The sequence below is a fragment of the Piliocolobus tephrosceles genome, chromosome X (genome assembly GCF_002776525.5).
Source record: "Piliocolobus tephrosceles isolate RC106 chromosome X, ASM277652v3, whole genome shotgun sequence".
NCBI classification, from domain to species: Eukaryota; Metazoa; Chordata; class Mammalia; order Primates; family Cercopithecidae; genus Piliocolobus; species Piliocolobus tephrosceles.
The window spans coordinates 84085702-84108480 of record NC_045455.1 but is presented as its reverse complement, the minus strand read 5'-3'; the positions used below and the strand labels follow the sequence as shown (position 1 = coordinate 84108480).

Genomic DNA, 22779 nt, shown 5'->3' with positions numbered 1-22779 from the left:
ACAGAAACCTGGGGTCTGTACCAGACAGCTCCATGAACAGATGGTCACGTTGAAAACTTTGAAGGTGAAATCTGTGATGCTCAGTGAGGTATACACTTCTTTTTAAAGGGGTAGTTCCAAATGAAGTGATGCTGTAACATACCCTTAATTCCCTAGACCACTGTCCTTAATCTCAGTGATAATAACCTGGTGTGTGACTATTGTTTATTCCTGATTTACAAGAATTGTCTAGTTATATAGTTTCTATTGGTTTTCCTCTAAGCTGAACAAAGCACTTTGAATTACTTCATTAACTTCACAGTAGACAGCTTGATAGTTTTTATATTGATTTATTGCTTTCTAATCCCCAATTATTTTTTGGTCCTATGTCAGCTTCTCCTGCTAGCCAGCCAGTGTGTGTTTTCATGGATACTCTTGACATGAGCTTTATTAGAACATAACCAAGAAGGTGAATCTATTGCCAAAAAATTAAATAATGTTTGCCAAAGAGTTATACAGAATAATTTATTACCCGGTGTTCTGCTTTTCCTATGCAGTGGTTCCTCCCAGTGGTATAGAAAACCAAGGATTGGCTTGTCCTAAGAGACGAGGCAGTCTGGGGCTGGGAAATAGTGTTCTTCTTTTAGTAGATAAATAACACATCCAAGGTCATAGGATCAGGGTCAAAATAAAAAGCAGAATCACGAGTTTCCTAATTCCCAGTCCTTCAACCTTTGCTAGTAGGTAACTATAAACATGGTCCTACCTAGAAAGAAAAAACATTTTAGCACCTAGAAGGAAAAAAATGTAAAATTTAAGTAGCATGCACTAAAAAAACTATCCAAAATTTCTAATTTTCCTCAACTTCATTGACTTGAAAATTACAGGTTTTAATTATTATGAACAGTAAATGGTATCTTGAGGAAGCTGATCTTTCCCTTATAACTTAAACTCTGATATTTATTTTTGTGTGTCAAATTGGGAACATTGGTGGGAATATTCCCTCTAGCCCTAAAAGGTATTTAATTTTTATCACCAAATAATAGGAATATCACCCAATAACTTCATATAACTATGAGAATGCTGTATTTTTTCGTTTTGCTAGATTATCGTTCATACAGGGAAGAACCAACATTTTCTTAGTTCTCCTGTAGGTGGCAAATCTAAAGGGTGATGATGACTGATATAAATATGTGTTTTTTATACTGTGAAGCATTATGTGTCTGCATTTCTGGTAAATAATAATATGCAAAGCTAATGCCATTTTATTTATTTATTTATTTTGAGACAGAGTCTTGCTCTGTCACCCAGGCTGGACTGCAGTGGCTCGATCTCAGCCTACCGCAACCTCCTCCGCCCCCGGATTCAAGCAGTGCTCCTGCCTCAGCCTTCCGAGTAGCTGGGATTACAGGCACCCGCCACCACACCCAGCTGATTTTTGTATTTTTAGTAAAGGTAGGGTTTCACCATGTTGGTCAGGCTGGTCTTGAAATCCTGACCTCAAGTGATCCACCCGCCTCAGCCTCCCTAAGTGCTGGGATTGCAGGCGTGAGCCACCATGCCCAGCCGCAAATGCCATTTTTTGCTTCTTCAGAAAGGACTTAATATTTTATAATTATGTATTAATAGTTGGCTTCTATTTTAGCCAGTTATATTTGACCTGCTTGTATCTGAACGTAAATAATTTCTCAGGTTGCTGGTGGTATTAGAAAATAGGATAATAAAGTTATCATTAGTGTTGTATGCTTTCATGCTAAGGGGCAGTGGGGGAAATGCTGCCATGTTTTCTCTTTGCATACATGTCTTTAAATACATTAAATACTAAGTGTGCTTATGACCTTATTCTGCAGAAATTGAGGTCAAATCTTTATGTGTACAAAATATGTATGAACCACAGCATCTCCTGGTTTTGGCTACAGGTTAATAATATCCAAATATGCAGGCCCTACTTTGAGAGGTTGATGAGAAGACTAAATTAGGTAAATTTTGAGATGATACTAGCCTAACTGGAACCTCTACTCAAATGGAAGTTTACCCTGGGCACCAAACATTGGAAGCACTAAAATGTTAAGTAATAGTGTTTGTATGTGCATGTATTTAGACTTTCTTCACCTTTCCAAAACTTCCATCCTTGTGGGCAGATCTGCCTTACCTTCATAGCCAGCAGAGGTGGATGGGGGCGGGCGTCTCTCTATGATCGGCAGGTTCTCTCTCTTCTCCTCCTTTCTCTTCTCTTTTCCTAACCTGACTGTGGAGTTAAAGAGGAATTTTGCGCTGCATATTCTGGGTTCATTTCTCGCTACGGATTTGCTACATAACAGTTATCATCTGCCTAGGCACTCATGTAATCCTCATAACAGATTTGTGTAACAAGGCACCAGTTTACAGACGAGGAAAATGAGGCCATGAGATGCTCAACAACTTTGCCATCAGTACAGCTTCTATATGATAGAGCATGGTCTGGTCTACAATGTCACTTCCCTTCTAATTAATATCCTTTGATTATTTGTTGTTGTTGTTGTTGTTGTTGTTTTTGAGACAGAGTTACACTCTTGTTGTCCAGGCTGAAGTGCAATGGCATGATCTCAGCAACCTCTGCCTCCTGGGTTCAAGCGATTCTCCTGCCTCAGCCTCCTGAGTAGCTGGGATTACGGGTGCCCGCCACCTTGCCCAGCTAAGTTTTGTATTTTTAGTAGAGACAGGGTTTCACTATGTTTGCCAGGCTAGTCTTGAACTCCTGCCCACCTCAGCCTCTGAAAGTGCTGGGATTACAGCCGTGAGCCGCCGCACCTGGCCTGAATATTTGTTCTTGAAGTCACCATTCAGTTGTCTGAGGCAGGGTCAGGGGAGAGGCCCAGTTTTCCTTTCACTAGTGTGCAGGCCCGGGTTAACTGGTGCCCTAGTTCTAATTCATTCTAATGATGTCTCAGTGCCAGTTTTAGAGAAGTGCCCAGCAGGTGCCCAGTTGGTGTGCCCTTTGTTCAGCTTTGTCTGTGTATGCCCTCTGATATACAGCCCAGCCCCAGGCCCCAATATTAGGCCTCAATAAATACCATTCTTTTACCCCGCTCTAGACCTATCAAAACACCTTGGGTGACAATGGACATAAGGAGGGGGCCTTCCATGTGCAGAGCAGAAAGCAGAGTAAATTCCAGGCTTTGTCTCCTCCACTCCCTGCTGCCGCTTCTCAGGGTCTTTTATTGTCTTCTGCTTAAACCCTTCAGGGGCTCCCCATTGTGCTATATTGCTTTGTCTTGGCTCTGGGTTCCTTATAAAACCCCTTCGCAGGGGAGCTGAGTAGGGAAGAAAAAATGAGTTCCGCTGCTATGTTTCAGTGAAGACAATTTGGGAAGACATGATTTTTCTTGTTTATGTTTGAATCTGGACAACAACAAGCTTTGCTATAATGAAGTTCTATTGCATTCAAAAAATTTAAATGTATTTCAATTCATTGAAAAAAAATTGCAGTGGAGAGTAATGGAGTACATGTTTTTCAAAACTTGCTGAATCTATTTTTGTGGAGATTTATCTATGTGGGTTGGATTTTTTTAAGGGAATGATTATTGTGTTGGATGCTTACCACATGGACATTGTGTGGCATCATTTCATATTTTTGCTCTAATATTTCTTAGGATAGGATAGATCTGTCCAAATTGTTCATCAAAAATAGGTCAAAAGAGAAGTTTGTTATTTATCTCAACACTTTGTCCTTTAGATTATCTCTAAAAGCCCTCTTATTCTACTGTTTAAAGAAAAACAAAACCCTTTTTCCGTACTTGTCACCATTGATTGTAACTGTTGTCTTTGTATCTCAATTCAGGGGATGCTTAATTTGATTTGGAACTGTTCTTAAGATACAATGTATAATAGTGGGAATATAATGTAGTTCATGCTTTTTTGGAAGTTGAGACTGCTGATCAAAAATTGATAAAGCAATTATTTTCTTGCATTTAGTGATTTCCTTTGTTTCCTCAGGATGCTGGTGAAACATTTCTTTTCTGCCTAACACATTCTGTTCATGAATGTACATGTCACTCTGTGGCAGTAATTACACATGTGTACCCACGTGCATCTGTCTACAAGGAAAGGGGTGGATTCCAATCCTAACCCAATCAACTCAATCAGATGGTTTAAAATCATTAGGTAATGGCTCTTGATGTTGGCATGCATCCAGACTGTTTGCAAGGCTTTGTTTTCACATTTTTTGAATGCCACACAATTTAGCCTCAAAAAATTGTCCAAAATGCTTTTTAAAAAAGTAAATTAAGTATGAATTAAAACAAAAAAAATTGCATTTCTTACTCATTTTTTTTTTTTTCCACAGGCAGCAGATAACAGGCAGGCATGACAAGCTTGCTCATTCACTTATTTGCTCAACATATGTTTATTGCATGAGGACTTACTGTGTGCTATGGAAATGTAGGGAATACAAAGCTGAGTAAGACACAGGTCTTCTGGAGGAAGAGACAGGACAGATGGTTATAATCGGGATCAAGGCAGGAGGAGAGTAAATGCCATAGATTGTGAGATATAATCCCTGCATCCTTTACCACTCTCATCCCACTCGGCTACACACGGCTTGCTAGGACATAGGTACACAGGTGACCAGTGGGTCACTTCTTTCTTCTGACCACCTACCTCCTTCCCACTGACCACCCAGAGCTACCACCAGCCCCTGTGGTATCTTGATGAAAAAAAATAGGCACCCCTTCCTCTGAATTGAGTCCTGGGCTGATGCAGACCCATGCCAGGGTAGAAGCAGCCCATTGCCACCTCTGTGCCTGCCAAATTGGAGAGTGGAGTTCAGACTGGATTTTCATCGTCAGTCACCCCACCTCCACTCTAGGTCAGGCATCCTTGTAGAGATCACAGCCTGTATAATGAATCAAATTAATGTGAGAAATAAAGGCATTCTTCTCTCAGTTTCTCGGAATTGGATACAGCCCCCAGGGAATACGTCATCCAGGCTAAAGCCAGGCCGGAAGGCAGTGAATAGGCTGGGAGAGTCAATGGGACCTGAAGCACCTCTGCTATGTTAAGGAGTACCTTAGCATCTCTTCCTGAACTTTTTTTTTTTTTTTTGAGATGGAGTCTTGCTCTGTTGCCCAGGCTGGAGTACAATGGCACAATCTAGGCTCACTGCAACCTCCGCCTCCCAGGTTCAAGTGATTCTCCTGCCTCAGCCTCCTGGGTAGCTGGGATTACAGGCAGGTGCCACCACGCCAAGCTAATTTTTGTATTTTTAGTAAAGACGGCATTTCACCATGTTGGCCAGGCTGGTCCTGAACTCCTGACCTCAAGTGATCCACCCGCCTTGACCTTCCAAAGTGTTGGGATTACAGGCATGAGCCGCTGTGCCCAGCTTCTTCCTGAGCTTTCTCTGAAGAACTTGGTAAGCATGATTCTCACCTTGCTTGTGATTAAAAAAATAATAACAAAGTTACAATAAATGTTTCAGGGTCTAAAATAGACCTAAATTTTACCAGCCATATGAGTTTGACCTTATTTTATGCCTCCTTAAGCCTCAATTTTCTCATCTGTAAATGGGACTAATAACAGTATTTACTTCATAGGTTTGAGGTGAGGATTAAATATAAAAAATACATGTATTTTTAAGTACATTATTTATATTCAGCAGATGTAGATGGTGTCATTTAGTGTCATCACTTGTGTCAGGCCACTTTCCGACTTTTTCCCACTCTTTTTTTTTTTTTTTTTTTTTTTTTGAGATGGAGTATTGCTTTGTCGCCCAAGCTGGAATGCAGTGGCGCGATCTCAGCTCACTGCAAGCTCTGCCTCCTGGGTTCACACCATTCTCCTGCCTCAGCCTCCTGAGTAGCTGGGACTACAGGCGCCCGCCACCACACCTGGCTAATTTTTTCATATTTTTAGTAGAGACGGGGTTTCACTTTGTTAGCCAGGATGAACTTGATCTCCTGACCGCGTGATCCGCCCGCTTCGGCCTCCCACAGTGCTGGGATTACAGATGTGAGCCACTGCGCCCGACCTTTTTCCCACTCTTTGATACCATTTTCTGAGGCCTTCCACTTTTCCTGTATTACTGTTATCTTTCACTCAGCCCCCAGTATCTATATCGGATTCCATGCTTGACGATTCATTGTATGTTCTCCTAAAATTTTTAAGGAAGGATCCCTCCTTTTTACAGATATGAAAGCTGAGATAGCTTTAGGTCCTCTTAAATCATAACTGAAGTCACTAGCAAGCCAGGAACACATTCAGATTTTACTGTTGTATTTTAAAGTACCTCTGTCCAGGTGCCTCTTCTGACTACTTTTTTTAAGCCCCCCAGAGAGAGAGGAGACAAAAGGATAAATGTTTCAACTCAGCTTGCAGCAGGTGTCATTCTATTTGATTTGCAGGCCTTTCAACAAAACAAAAGCCCTTTTCTGTTCTTTTACAGTATATGCCCTCTCTAAAGGTACTCAAATGAAAAAAAAGCATACACTGGACAAGATTTCAGGTTCTAAGAGACAGAAACTGGGCTCTTAGTTGCTGATTCACTCTTCACAGTGAAAGCCAGATGCCATTGAAAACATTACTTTCCAAGTAGCATTTACATTTTTATGATAGTTTCCCTTGAAATATATATGAGTGGCATTCTCAGCAAGTTAGTATGCTTGTAGCAGTTAAATAGTGAAAACTTACATATTTAATTATTGAAAACTTTAAAAAGCCAGTTAAATTTTTTAGAAAATAAAGTCAACAGAGAGAATCTCTATGTATTTGAGTAGCAATAACAATAGCATGTTTGCTTATTGCAGCTGATTTTAAATGTCTCCAACTTGCTCTCCCCAAATAGTTACCACTGGTGTTCAAAAGTAATATATCTTTTAAACCATATAAAGAGTAAAGAAAAAAAGGTATTTAGCTTTTTTAAAAAATAAAGCTCTATTCTAGAGTCACTAAGGATTCATAGTAAGAATGAATGGGCTGGGAGCAGTGGCTCATGTCTGTACATTGGGAGATCAAGGCAGGCGGATCACCTGAGGTCAGGAGTTCAAGACCACTCTGGCCAACACTGTGAAACCCCATCTCTACTAAAAATACAAAAATTAGCCAGGCATGGTGGTACATGCTTGTTACCCCAACTACTTGGAAGGCTGAGACAGGAGAATCGCTTGAACCTGGAAGGCAGAGGTTGCAGTGAACCGAGATTGCACCACTGCATTCCAGCGTGGGCGACAGAGTGAGACTGTCTCATAAAAAAGAAAAAGAAAAAAAAAAAAAACCAATGTAGCTAAAATGTAAGGAAGTGCTAACTATGGGCAAAATACTATGCTGAGCCCCTTTCATATATAGTGCTATTTATTGTTTACAGCAACTGTAGGAAGAAAGTACAACCCCATTTTACAGATGAGGAAATGAAGGCTTAGCAAAGTTAATAACTTACTTTGGGGCTCAAAGCTAATGAGCGCTGGTGCCAGGAGCCAACATGGGGCCCTGCCTTGAGAGCCCGTGCCATCATTAATCTCAGGGTACCGTGTAGCCTACCGGTTCATTCATTGCCATCTGAGTCTTGAGGAAGCACCAGATCAGATGGGTGTAGGTATGAAATTTATTTTCAGATATAATAATTGTTTCAAGGTAAAACCTTTGGGTCTTATTTTACCTAGAATGCATACATTCAAAGTACAAGTGATAAAATCAGCTCAGCAACTTGAGTATGCACATGAATTAAAAAGAAGTCAATCTGATGAGAGATTTCATCAGAATAAAGTGTATAAGTGGAGCTGGAAATCTGAGTGATTGAGTGCTTGCCATTTGGGTAAGTGTAATGAGTTTGAAAAACTGATTAAATTGATAAAGTATCTTAGGGCCTTTCAGGACATAGTTCTAAAAGTTTTATTTAGTGTTGAATTTTTAAAATATTTTTAAGACAAAAATAAAAGTACATTGTAGTCTTTCCCTTCCATTTCTAAAATGAACTGTTAATCTAGGAAGTCCTGTTTGTGTGTTGATTTGGGGAGTTTGCCCAACATTGCTGTGTTAAATACTGATTAACATGGTTTATTACTTTTTTGTTGTTTTTTAGAAAACATTAATCATGAATGTACTGGGACTTGGGAAGGATCCTGTGGTTTATGAGATAGTTGGCTAAATCCCACCTCCTCCAACATAACCTGTCATTATTAGAATATAGTACTCTGATTTAATCCCCTGGTCAAGCTAAATGGTAATGTGAAACAAAGCTAACCAATATCAGGACACCTAATATCAAGAATTCGTGAAATCAAAAGCCATTGTAAAGCAAGGAATCTAATGCTTTGCTTCTTGTCCTTTTCATACAAATAAAATAAAATAAGCTTCACTGGGCTTGGTGAGTCTTAGAAATGAGAGGTTTGAGAATAAGATTCATTGTGGAATGTGTGACATTACAAAAACAAGCCAACTAAGCAGTTTGTACTGTTCCCTTAGAGTGCACACGTTTGGGCTCCGGTGCCCCTTGAAAAGACTGCATTTCTGGGAGGGAAAAGTACAAAATGCAGATTCCACCGTGCGTGTGGAAGGCAAGGAAGAAAAAGCCCAGACAAGCGTCCTCTTGTTGAGCCTCCTTATAGCAGGGAGGCTGACGGATGGGGTTTTTCAAACCGTCGCTGCAACCAGATGCAGGGCTGCAGCTTTGCTTACCGCAGCGTGCTGCAGTTGTGTTTATTTCAGGGACAGACACAAGGGGAAGCAGCAGCCAGAGCACACCGGGCCGCTCACGGGAAACCTTGCTGAAGAGAGAGGATCCACCTAAGCTGGGAAAATTCCTCCGGCAGCCTAGGCGGAGGCTGAGCCGCGACTCAGGTTGAGACAGGGGCCAGGGGCAGGGGGCGGCGCTCCTGGCCCATCCCTCAGCCCTGCGGCGGCCGTGAGGGCCGGAGGCTGCCTGCATCGCGTCAGGGAGGCCGGCCTAGAAACCCTCCCTCCCAGGAGAAAGCCGATCCCAGTTCAGGTGGGGTCTTCCTCGGTTCCATACCTGACTGGAGCCGAGCTGGTGGGCGGCCGGCAGCCTGCGTTTCTGGTGATGACAGCCCCGAAATGAAAGCAGCGCGGCCGCCGCCTCCGAGGGCTGCAGGGAAATCAGCGCCCAGCAAATAAGAAGCAAGTCCTGGACCCGGAGGAGGAGGAGCGGCCGAGCATCTCTCTCTGCTCGGCGGTGTCCTTTAGATGAGGACTCCCGGCTGGAGCCGGAGGTGAATCCGCAGAGCTGCCTCTCGGCGCCTGACCCCGCGCTGACATCACAACCTGTGACAGGCGCATCACGCCCGGTACCTGCTCCCGGCAGCTGCCCGTCCTCCCAGCCTCTTTGTATGCCGCAGACATGGCCAGCCAGCAGGATTCGGGCTTCTTTGAGATCAGTATCAAATATTTACTGAAATCCTGGAGTAATAGTGAGTAATAGAAAATAACCTTCTTGTTTGTTTGTTTGCTGGATGTTGCATAAGGCTGGAGAAAGAAAATCTCAACTGGACACATATGTTTGTGAGCCACGGAAGTTTTTCTTTTTTTCTTTTCTTTTCTTTGCTTTCTCTCTCTCTCTTTCTTTCTTTCTTTCTTTCTCTTTCTTTCTTTCTTTCTTACTCTTTCTTTTTTTGCTTCCATCTGCTGTGAAAATCAAAATGTCAGAGACTGAACTAGCTTTCCTTAAGTGCAAAGGCTGCAATGGAATTACAGTAGATTGTGTTTGATTAAATTTTCAAGTGAGGCAGCCCTTCAGACTCTGGGGGAGCTCAGGATCAGGCATTCCTGGCTGCATTTCCTGCCTTGATGTTTATTTGATTTGTTCATGCTTTCTCTAAATATTTTGTGAAGTGTGATTTAATCAAAGGGGTGTGGCAGGGTTTCAGGGTACTTTGTAATTGTTTTTTTAGGGTATTGTCTGGAGAAGGAAAAGTACTTAATAGTCCAAAACCTGTGACATCCTTTTTGTATATAGAGGCATCTGCAGATTTATTTGATCTCTCCCTCATCCATGTGGATGATGTTCTAAATGCCATTTAATATTCAAATTTTTAAAAATCCCAATGTTTGCTATAGTCCAAATAATGTACTTTTTTGAAACATAAACAAGTGAGGTTTTGACCCTAATTATTTATTAGGATAGCAGAATATGATGGCTTCTGAAGTTCCATTTCTGACCTACATAAGGATTTTAGCAATACGCTGTTTCAAAAAGACAACCTCTAAGCCGTCGTGGATCTGGAATCAAATTAAAATGAGGCCTTCAGGTGATCAATGATGCTTTGTATTTTCCGAACATTTTAAAAACCAAGTCTTCTCTATTTCACTAACAGCCTTTGTAGTTGCTTTGGATAAAAGACCAGCAGGTATTACTGATCCTTTATTGTTTTAAATAAAAAATTTTTCCCATGAAAATTTTAATATTGTGTTATGTGCATACTGATTAACCTACCTGTGCTCAAAGAGCTAGTGATTAATTATCTCCTACACAAATGACCAGTGGCCAAGATTGTTCTTATGTAAACAAAACCTGGGCAGGAGAACCTGTGCTGTAATTGCTTTGAGGAAGAGAGCTTAAAGTACCTTCAGCCTTAAGGTATTCAGGGATGTGCATCTCTAAATGATATCCATAGAAACCATTTTTTCCAGGTCATTTTGCACCACTGTATACACTATGGGGCTTGTCTGAAGCTGTTTTTCTGCAAGTGGGAAGCCATTTGGGAGTAATACTGTTGCCTAAACACCATTCTTTATTTGTCATAGCTATAAATCATGTAACTTGGGTTCATTATTTGTATAATCCTTTACACTCAAGAATGAATTTTCCTTTGTCTATCTGCTCTTTGATTAATGAAAAGAATTTGATATGCAGTGTTCTTTATGGAACAGTTTTCCAATAACTGAAAAAACTCACTTTTGAGTTTGATATCAGTATGTGGTTTTTAAACATATTTGATTATTCCAAGACCAGACTATTTTCTTCCATCCATTTTTGTCATTGCCCCATTAAATAGAAAATTATGTTGTGACAATACTGAGGCCAATGGGATTTCTTTTAAAAATCTCTCTCCCCTTGTCTATTTTCAAATCACTCTAGATAAAGTATATATTCTCTACACCCTTCCTAAACTCCTCTCCCCACATACATACATCAGGAAATGATTCAAAATGACTGTTCATTTCTACTTTGAGAATATCTGTGATACAATTTTGAATTCTTCCAATTCATTCAGCAAATATTTATTGAATACCTACTATGTGCCACGCTGTAGGGCTACATGTGGTGAATAAGACACAGTCCCTGCCTGCTGTATTAATTTTTTTATTTCAGAGTAGTGAAGTTGGTGGCTTTCCAGCATTCTTTTGAGGGGGAGAATGTTTTTCAGTCCTTTCTCAAAAGAGGAAGAGGAAATATACTTTATGTTCTTTAAGCTTGTTACAACACTAACCTGCTTACAACCTAGCATAGTTCTCCTTGCTAAGTTTTACATATTTTGAGCAGTAAAGAGAGAAAGGAATTTGTCTGTGTAGAAAACAGAGTAGAAACAGAAGCCCTAAGGCTCAATATAGTGTAACCTTGGCTGAGAGGATGCACCATGGGGCAAGTGGCTAATTGCACCTGCACGCACCTGCATGCGCATGCCTGGCCTCACAAGTTTGAGAGGCGAGGATGTCTGCCCACATACCTGAATGGAGTCTCAGCCTCTTAATTATATGGTGGTGCTTATTTACAAAAGTGCAGCAATTAAAAAGCAATAAAACAAACTCTATAACTATGACTGGCTGTTTTGCAAGGTGTTAGAAGAAAGGTGTTTCCAGGTAAAGGTTTCCATATTTTTTTTAATGGCACATTGTGGGGAAAATGTAATTATGTATGTATTAGTCCCCTCCAAAGAATTCACAAGGCAATACACAGATCAGTCACTGGCTAGTGAGATGTACTAGCTTTCCTTCCATGTTCATTCTGGTACTCTCCTCTTCCTTGGCACATGTACTCTGTCAGGCTGCCCTTTCATTTGAATGGAGGTGGGAATTAAAATGGCCTTGATGTCTGGAAATAACATGTCCTATGTAGACCTGAATGTGGAGGCTTTCCTATCCCCTTGGATGACTGTCCTGTTGCCCTTTCCTGCTCTTATCTAGCCCTTCCCCAGCTGTCTAGTGGTTCTCACGGCTGCAGCCCCTTGTTGATCATGGCCACAGCCTCCACATGCCCTTCTCAGTTTAACCTGGAATGCTCCAGTGGTGTCCTAACAGTCAAAGGCTGCTCCCCAGCTCCTCTTTGCCTCTGAGTGTCAGTGGTAGCCACTCAGGACCCTCTTTGAGCTCCTCGTTCATCTTCTCTCATGTTTTTCTGCTCCAACCAACCAAGCTTAATCTACTCACTCTCCTCTGTGTTTAACTAACACGCTCCCAAATTCATGCCTGTACACCCATCAGTCTCCTAATGAGGCCACACTTACCTAGAATGTAAAAATGGCAGGGCCAAATGGGCTTGGTTCAGATCTCTTGCTCCTGCACTTGCATGGCTTCGGACAGTTAAGTAATCACCCTCTCAGTTTCCTCATCTGTAAACTGTAGGCCAAAATTATGGGTACCTCATAGGAGTAAATGAGGTATTAAGATATAAAACACTTAGCATAATACCTAGCACATTGTAAATGCCCAATAAACATTAAATAATATTCATGTATTCTAATGCTCTCCTCCCTTCTAAATCCACTTCAAATCGGACGTAGACCATGGCTTCCCTTAGCCTTGGCATCCAAAGTGGATTATTTTATGAGTAATCAAGACTTGCTACACTCTAGAGAAGAGAACTACATGAATAAATGTCAAAATTAGTTGGTTATTTTGGGCTGGTTTTTTTTTCTCCCAGATTTACTTTTTAACTTTACCCCTCGATTACTTTAACTTTCCACCTCACTTACTATTAGAATATCCCTACTTACCCTAAGCGCATACTTTCGAGCAGCATGGGAGTTGGTCTGGGAATTTTCTTAGTGGCAGAAAGTCATGTTGGCCTCTTAGGTTTGCTATAGAACAAATTTAGAGTGGATAGTTCAAGCTATTTCCCAGGAAAGAAGGCCTTGCTGTATCCCACTTCATAGAGCTGGTGTGTGAGCCCCCACACTAATCTGAAATCTCTAAAGTGCTTCCTTGTGTCTCTGTCCACCCCAGGATGCCTTATGAACACACAGGGCCCAGTGAATGAAGGTATATTCAGAATCTGTTCAACACCTTACTGTTTTCAGGGCAGTGTGAATCCTTCCTATAACATATGGCAAATCTTGCTATACACCATTGAGGGAAACTTTTGAATGCCCTTTAACTCCTTCATGTGTTTAGAATTTCATTGCCAAATGAACTGCTCTGGGGAACTGAACAATCTCTCTGCAGTAGGAAGGGGTTGGTGTGCATTGTGAAATATCTAATGTTGCTCTAGAAAAGTCTTGCATCAATTAGGAGCATCAGATTCAGCATTTTTCAGGTATGTTGTAGTGAGTTAAGTTGTAGTGATAAGGACAGGATCTGTTCAACATAGAAATGCTGGTTAGTATGGGGTTAGCTCTGGGGCCAAAGAGAAAAGTCATGTGCAAGCGAGGATGGAAAGCATCTCAGATTCTCTGCAGAGCAGGGTTTATTAATGCCTCTTTATGTCGCAAGTGTACCTGAAGGACACTGTGAGAAAGGCTTAAGAAGATCTCAAAATTAATTTTAGTTTTAACCTTTATATAGACTTAGTTGAAAGAAGTGGAAAATTAAGAAGGTTAACTGAGTTGCCTAAATCCAGCAAAGGGGTATAGATCAAGTAAAGGCATATTTAATTGGGTTCTTTAAATAGAGGAAGTACCAGCACTGCTCCAGGCAATTAGAAGGAGACTTACTCCAGTGTCCCGTCCACACCCTCTCTAAGGCCATGGGGTCACTTCTGCTAAAGCAGTTTACAGCTCTAAGGAGAAAGAAAACCCCAAACCAACATCCATGCTCTCTAAATAGAAAGGATCTATCCCTGGGCTTATGATTAAGACAAATCAGAGGGATTTTTTTTTCCGCATTCAAATGTGTGGACAGTTCTTGAATAACAATAACTGCCACTCCGTATCAAGTACTATGCTCCATGATTTATATAGAGGGCAACGACAAAATTGTTTTTCCAAACTGTGACACTTTTGAGAGTGAAAGTTAATAATTATGCTGAGACACTGGGTGCAAACTGGGGCTGCCCTCAGCAAAGAAGGCCATATGACCACTCTGTTTATTGTCTTCACTCTTTCCAATAACCCTGTGAGTTTAAGTAGCATGCACATTTTTGATGAAAAAATAAAACAAAAAAACCCCCCAAAAAAGAAACAAACGGGACTTGAGATAGGGATTTGCTCAAAGCCAGGATGGTAGTAAGCTCCATAAACCCTTCCCCCAGTCCAGCTGATAATTGCATTGTTTGTTTTAATCACTCAAAGGACCAAAGCATAAAGAACACTGTGAGGAACTTAGTGCTTTATAGGTACTTCCATTTTTATTTTTGTTGGCTGATGTCTCTGCCAGGTCTTAGCCTTCTTTGCCCTCTCTCGTTCCCTCCCTGCTCTTTGTCTCTCTGTTTCTCTCTCTGTGTGTGTTACACACACACACACACACACACGCGCGCGCGCGCGCGTGCTGGAGAGCACCATCCCCTCATATAGGCCAGTTTGAAAGACCTTAAGTGTTCACAAGTCTTTTCCGTCATCATTGCAAGCAATACATAGACAGTTCTGTGCCCTGTGATCATTTGATTAAATGTATACAGACATTCACAAAATAGGATTATAGTAAAAAGGCACATTTCTTCTGTTAGGAGTGTTTTAGGATATTTTCCCTAGTTTCAAAATAAATAAAAAAGCATGAGTGATGTTTACTTCTTTTGGAATGGTAGTTTGCTTGCCTTGTTGAGGTTTCCCTGATGTATTGTTTTTCTGTTTAGGAAACAGTAGCAAATTCACTAATTGTCTTTAGCAGTGACATCAGGGAGAACATTTCCAGGGATAATGGAAATCTATCTATAATTCAGGTGTCTCATTTACTTGATAGCTCTGGCCTGCTCCACCATAAAATCATGTACAGGACTGGCAGCACAAAGATAAATTTTGACTTCTTTGCCTGCTCTTGCATGCTGCTTGATGAAGTTGCCAACGAGAAATGAAATAGACAGGCAAACAGCAGTAGGCAAGAAGAGATGACCTGGATAATTTTACAATCTGAGAACAGCTCAGACATTTGAGAAAGTTGCCAATATTTAGAGGTTTCAACTGATATAACATGCCAAGATTCTCCTATCCTATCCTAAACAGACAGCTGTTTCAAAACATTTTAATACCCACGACTCAGTAGTTTACTTTTGGGTACAATTTAAGGAGCCAAATAGGTTACATATGTTCTAATCATCTTATTAGTAACTTCCGTATTTCTGAGTCTTATGTGATATTAACAGTGAACTGGTGTCAGATGTGAGTTTGGGCTAATGAGAAATGACATTTTACCATGTTCGTGAATGTTCTGTAGACTGATAGACATAGATATAAGCTTTTTGTGCAGGTTCTGTTACTGGTACTCAACCTTACATGTATTTAGTGCTTTGTAGTTTGCCCAGCCCCTTCAAACACATTTCCTCATTTGATGAGTGAGATGCCCTGATTATTAATTAGCCAGTTTCTTCTTAAATACTTGTGGTTTAGAGTAAGATTTAATTCTTCCTAAGTTTAGTTTGTGTGGCATGAGATACCCACATGGCATCATGTAGGTATATTTTGAGAAGTTTCAGATCAGATTTAAATGAACAAATAATGATCTTTGTCCATGGTATTTACCTTCAAATAGAACTTTTTAAAAATGCAATATATCTTGGTATTTATCACTTAAAAAATACAGAAGTAAGTCTGTCCAAAAACATATGTATTGTGATTTTCCAAATTTATTTGTACCCTAGAATTTCTCTTAGTCCTCTTTTTAAAACATTTAAACATTTATAATTTTTCTTGATGTGGTGCCTTCTGGGAACTATCCGCCATTTGCACACTACCCCACTGCAGAAGATTTAGCAAGCAACCACTTCCTGGAAACGTGAATGGCATTTGTGGAAAAAAATAATACACAACTTAACCTCATTTTTTTTTCATACTAATGTTTTTCATTTGATAGAGGCCATTCGTCATATTCCTTTCAACATTGTTCTGTCACAGAACTGCCAGCTACGTGAATAAGAGAATGCCTTCTTTTTATTTGAGCTGCAAAGGTTGCATCTTCTAGGCTTGGAAGAACAATGGGAATGGGCTTTTCCATAAGAACATCTTTACTTACCTTTCAGTGCTGGATTATACTGCAAATCTTACTACCTAAGCATTAATTTTTCTTAGTTATTGCTCCAACATGCAACAGTGTCAGAGAAGCAAGGCAAGCACTATTTAATACCTATTTACTGAGCATCAACTGACCACAGTACACACTTTGTTTTGGGAGCTTCATAAATGCATCCCACCTGGATCCTTCATCCAGGCTCTCAGAGCTTGCCTTCCTTCCTTGTTAGATTCAGAATTCAGGTACATTAATGCAGAAGTTTCCAGGACTTCAGGGATCCTAGGGAGAGGTATCCAATGATGTTTCAGAGACAGAGTAGGACCTAGAAAATTTTATTGTGGGAGAATGTGTTTGATAGATTCTGTTGACTTTAACTTCATGGGTTTGTACTTTCACTACATCAGAGAACCATCAGAAGTACAGGCAATGGTCTGTAAGAACAGTTTCAAATATTTCTTCTAGCAGATGGCTGAAGGAGAAGAGGAAATGTAAGCTATTTACCCTGGAACACTTGACCAGATTTCAGAATATGGGGCAGCAAGCGTTTCAGACAGGCATTCCTTACATTAGAAAAATGTGAAGAGGAGTTACCATGTTTATCAGAATTTTGCACATGGGACAAATTTAAAGCCAGTGGTCTTTCATTCTGAGTGGTTCTCTCACTCTTCAAAATACTTGGGAGATTAAACAGAAGAGCTATGTTTCTCTCTCTCTCTCTTTCTCTCCCCACCCCGTATGTGTGAGAGAAAAACTGAATTATATATTTCCGTAAGTCAAATTTAATGATCAGATATCTCACCTATATTCTTACACTTTTCTATTTTTCACAGAATATACATGCACAGGCATTTAAATGTTAGTCACCCAAAACTCCAGATGCTAAGCAGTGAAAGTTTATATTCTGCCAGCATATCAGACTCTGTAATGAGTCTGATTTGGTTTAATTCCTTTCTACTGTTTAGTCATTTGATGAGCTGCAGATGGAAATTTAAGCCAAAGCCATAACATTTCAGCTAATACTTTTTATGCTGCTGTAAGAATTTGTTGTCATGTCAATTTAAGGGAGTTGAAATCTTTTTTGAGAAGGCATTCAAATCTGCATTAAGTGCTTTTATCAACTCTAATTTGATATACAACTCCGACTGCTTCTGCTATTCTTAATCAATTGCAAAGTGCAAAGTAGTTCAGCAGTGGAAGACAGCTTTGAAATTCCAGGATTTCTCAGCTAATGCCACAAGCACAACATTATGGAAATATACAATTAAATTTACATTAAAAATTTTTCCTGTGCTTAAGAAATACCAGGCCAACTTCTTTGAGTTTAGCCTTAAATAGGTAAATATGTATTTTGGCAGCCATGAAAAGAATAGGGTATTAGATTAACTAGGGCAATACTTTGGGAAAATTCCATTGGAATGTTATGTTTATGCAGTCTTGGCCAATCAATAAGATGGTTTATTTTGTAAGTCAAATCAATAAAATGTTTGAACTGCATAAATACAAGATTGGGTTTTTCTTCTCTGTTTTTCTGTTATTTTTCTGTGTGTGACCTTGGCTTTCTTATTCTCTCATTTTCTTATACGAAAGGAACAAACCTGACACTTGTCTGTCACTGATTAATGTGAAGGGTTTTGAATACTTCCACTGAAGAATGAGGTTTCGGTAAACATCATGATATTCATCAGTTATTTCTCCTGCACCATTAAAGCCAGACTGAAAGAGGTTGAGTTGTACATTATTGAACTTGACTGATAACTAGAGGCTGGATCTCAAGCCTAACTTTCTAAGGTTGGTCAGCTTCTTGGACTAGCTTGCTTTTCAGTATTCTGAATAAGAAAAAGTTGTCACACTACACAGCCTATCAGGTTATTTCTGTTGTTACTTTTTGCAGTTAAGTCACTATATATCTAACTCAGTAAATCTGAACAGGGTTGTCTCCAATATGAAGTGCCAGTATTCTTGGTCTGGAGACAGGCATTTTTTTTTTCTATGAAGTGAGATATGGTGTTTATGGAAATTGCTGGCATTCTGAAGGTTTTTAAATATATCATGATACAGCTAAAGGATACTCTTCTACATTTCAGTAGATATCATGTTTCAGTTAACCCATGTTGAAATACGAAAGGTCATAAAAATGCAAGAGGCTGTTAGAAAATCTGTCTGAAACATCTTTGGTTCACCTTTACTTAATGCCTACAGCTTAGTAGAAAGCTCTGTGACAGCATTAAAGAATTTTAAAACAAAAGAGTTGCTCTAGGTGAACAGATTGCCTATGAACATAGCAGACTGTAACCAGTGAGTTTACAACTCAGTGTTTGCAAGTAAGAGCACCAATTAAAAGACAAATTGAAGTTTTTCTTTTTAAAAAAGTCTGCTTTTCAGCGTTTAGTTTATGAACACTACCTGTTTAACAAATCTCCCCTAAAAATGAGGGCTTGCAATTGAATGACGACATGGACTTAGCTATAGTATCACTTGTTCTAACACCCATAAAATTAAACTTCTACATTTTTATTTATTTATTTATTTATTTATTTATTTATTTATTTATTTATTTGAGATGAAGTCTCGCTCTCTTACCCAGGCTGGAGTGCAGTAGTGCAATCTCAGCTCACAGCAACCTCCGCATCCTGGGTTCAAGCAATTCTCCTGCCTTAGCCTCCCAAGTAGCTGGGATTACAGGTGCCCGCCACCACGCCCAGCTAATTTTTGTGTTTTTAGTAGAGACGGGATTTCACCATGTTGGCCAGGCTGGTCTTAAACTTCTGACCTCAAGGGATTACAGGCATGAGCCACTGCGTCCGGCCAGTCTTCTTTCTTAATGAGAAATTCAGCTTCCTTAGGGAGTTTTGAGGGTCACACACTGAGTGTTTTGTTTCACTTTCCTCGTGATTTGGTGGTGGCCCTGAGGCCTGTTGTCTGCTTCTCTTCCAGGTTGAGGGTGCAAGACAACCTGTCTCCCTTCTGTTTTACTTGATTAAATATACCTGCAAGAAAATAGGAAAACCAGAGGTGTTTTTGTGTCTTGCCTGCTGATTTTATGTTTCATTTATAAGAAACCCCCAGTGCTTACCATTATAGGAAAGCTAATCCTAGTTCATGCCAATTGAGAGATCAGTTTTGAAGGTGTTTGAAAACCTGGCCCATTTTCATCTGGCAGAGTAAACTACTTTGTTCTCAACTAACAATTTAAAATGCTTGAACTTTAAGAAAGATCAAAATTGTAAGTGAAAATGAAGATTCTAGCACATTTTAAATCTTAAAAAATCCATTTTATCTTAGCTTCTTTTCCTTTATTTTGTTATGTGTTTTGTTAACCATGTCAATCCTTAGTACCACTTTCTAGAGGGGAAGAGGAGTGGACATTTAAATTATATTGTCTACAATTAGTCAACTGCTTTGTGAAAAGAAGGAAGGAAGAAAGGAAGAAGGGAGGAAGGGAGGGAAGGAGGGAAGAAAGGAAAAGAATCGGAGGGAGAAGAGAGAAAAAATACAAATTGGAAACAATTACTGTAGGATTTTGAAATCAGTGACTTTCATTTCTAAATCCCTTGTTACTAATCAGAATTCAGTAACATGCTACTCACAGGTTTAGTGTTATAGTTATAACATAGAACATATTTTTGCCATTTAGTAATTTGAAATGGGTGCAATTTTAGTATACTTTTGCTATAAATGATAGAATAACCTCATAAGGGCTGAAAGAATAAAGACTTAATTAGCTTGCCCAACCCACAGCCTGGAGATGGGAGGTTCCAGGTGGGCTTAGAAGCTCGAAGACCTAGACCGTCCAATCTTTGGACTGGTCACACTACGTGATCACAGAATGGCCACCTCAGTTCCAAATATCTTTGCTTCACTTGAGTCAGGAAGGAAGGAGGCCCAGGTTAGGGCTTTCTTGTAACAAGAAGATTATTTTGATAAAGGTCCCAGCAAACTTCCTCTTGCTTCTCTCTGATAGGAACTGGGTTACATGCCTACCCTTAGCCCAGTCACTGGCAAAGTTGAATGGAATAGCCAAGTTGACTTAGATGAGTCATGGTTCAGGCCCTGGCACTGGGCTGGGTCCACCTTTTGTAAGACAAGGGACTTCTACCTGCCACCTGAACAAAACAGAGATTCTTGTACCAAGGAAGAATGATAGGCAACTAATAGTGCCATTAAGTAAAAACTACAACAGTATGTATTAGTCCGTTTTCACGCTGCTGATAAAGACAAACCCGAGACAGGGCAATTTACAAAAGAAAAAGGGTTTATTGGACTTACATTTCCATGTGACTGGGGAAACCTCACAATTATGGCAGAAGGTGAAAGGCACATCTCACATGGCAGCAGCAAGAGAGAGAATGAGAGCCAAGTGAAACGGGTTACCAAACCATCGGCTCTTGTGAGATGTATTCACTACCATGAGAACAATATGGGGGAAACCGTCCCCATGATTCACTTATCTCTCACCAGGTCCCTCCCACGGCGTGTGGGAATTATGGGAGTATAATTCAAGATGAGATTTGGGTGGGGACACAGCCAAACCGTATCACAGTAGATGACTATTGTTAGAAACTCAACACCTGTTGTTATATAATATTGCATTAAGGGCAGTCACAATAGCTGATCTTTATAAGCACTTATAAAGTATCAAGAGCCGTGTGAAGTGCTGTATATGTATCATTTCCTCTGGTCTTCGCCATGACACTGTTTTACACATGTGGAAAGATGAAGGAACCATTTGTAAGTGATGGAGCTAGGGTTCCAACGTAGACTCTAGGATAAACACTACACTGTGTGGCCTCTCATCGTCATTGGCAAGATAAAGATATTGGCTAACAGTAGGTGAAATTGAGGAACCTCTGGTGGGAGTAGAATTATATTGATGTGTACTTCCTACTAAGTTACCACAGTGATATTTGTCAAAAAGCAGTGGCAAAGTCTTGAAAGTTGCCGCCACCAAAAAATTCTGTATTTCTTTGCCTTTGGTTTCAAAAAAGGAACCTTTCCTAATGTTTTCTTTCTTATACTAATTCAAAAAGAAATGGAGTCATTCTATTGCTTTAAAAAAAAGAAAAAAGCAAATTGTAAGAAAGAATATTTTTTAGATCAGTCACTTGAGCTCCTTAAGATTGTACCCAGGCCAGGCGTAGTGGCTCCCACCTGTAATCCTAGCTGTTCAGGAGCCTGAAATGGGAGATGTGCTTGAGGCTAGGAGTTTGAGACCAGCCTGGTCAACAGAGTGAAACCCCATCTCTTTTGTTTTTTAATAAATTTAAATTTTAAAATAGGACAAAAAAAGATTGTATCCAGTTCTCAGATGGAAGGAAAAAAAAAGGAATATGTAGATCTATTGAATTATGCTGTTAGGTTAAAATTAACAAGTTCAATATTTATCTGTTTAATGCTATCCAACAATAGTAGATGAAATGCCCTTAATATTTCCCTTAGATACCAGAAGGACAAAATGTTTTTCTGTTTTCAGATATTTCCATTTCATGTGGAAATATCAGTATTTTCCAGTGAGGTTTATATTTTCATCTTATTGTTCAGATTTAGCTATTAATTTGAAAGGGCTTTATCACTGACTTACTTTCCCTGTACCCACCCTCCCTAAGCTAGGTCTCGCAATGGTTAAATAAGAATAGCTAGCATTCATAAAGGACTGCCATGTTTCAGCCACAGTGCTAAGCACTCTCTCATTTAAACTTCCTTACATCCTATTGAGGCAAATACCATTTTGTAGAATGAAAACTAAATGCTCCTAAAGAAATTAGAGACATTCACAATCAGTAAGTGCTGGTGCCCAGATTCCAATCTGCTTCTGTCTCTAGAGCCTCTCTTCTTGTTGGCAGCCCAGTTAGATCCATTCCCGCCCCACTTTTCCTCTGCTCATTTCCCACCAAAGCATCTGAAAGAGCCAGATGCTTGCTTGCTTGGCCTTCAGTGCAAGCTTCTGACTGCTATCCCAGTTGCTGGGGGGAACTTCTGGAAAGGATTTTCTTCCTGGAAATATGAGAAATGCATCTTTTGCCACCCTGATATACTTGCTACTTCCAGCCTTTGAACATAGTTTGTGCAGGTGGCTGAAAAACAAAACAAAATTAGAATAATCATCTGAGATGATTTTAAGCTGAACTTGAGCCAAGTTCCTGCCCTTAAAAGAAGAGTGTCAAGTGAAAAAGATCTATATAAGTCAATAATTGCAGTAAAATATGACCAGTAATCAGTCCCATGAAATGTTAATTGTGTATATATGTAAGAGTGACTGTTTTTTGTACATTATTATACCCGCTGACCCCTAAGGCCAATTTTCACTATTTTTTTCCCTATATTGCTAATAGATATCTCCAAAATATGATATTTTCTTATCAACCTGCTGAAGCTGTGACTTCATCTCTCTCCTCCAGGACCCTTATAGGACTTAGTTCCTCATCAGTCATGCTGAATTTCACTATTAATCAGTCCTAGGCAAGAAACTAGACTTGTTTTCAACCCTTCATTATTGTTCAT

General features: G+C 39.9%; 1 protein-coding gene and 1 long non-coding RNA gene across 2 annotated transcripts in view; one reads left to right on the top strand and one right to left on the bottom strand.

Annotated features, from left to right (window-relative positions):
- Positions 1-203: 203 nt before the first annotated feature.
- Positions 204-9340, bottom strand: LOC111540473. The gene is made up of 3 exons (XR_002730998.2): positions 8963-9340; positions 2132-2227; positions 204-745 (listed from the first exon to the last, which is right to left on the bottom strand). It is a non-coding gene; the product is annotated as an uncharacterized LOC111540473 (long non-coding RNA).
- FRY (FRY microtubule binding protein) overlaps positions 8657-22779 on the top strand; it is a 271904-nt gene continuing 257781 nt past the window's right edge. Inside the window, exon 1 of the mRNA XM_023208778.1 lies at positions 8657-9377. Within this exon, the coding sequence (XP_023064546.1) occupies positions 9308-9377 (70 nt within the window). The 5' untranslated portion in view covers positions 8657-9307. The remainder of the gene's footprint in view (positions 9378-22779) is intronic.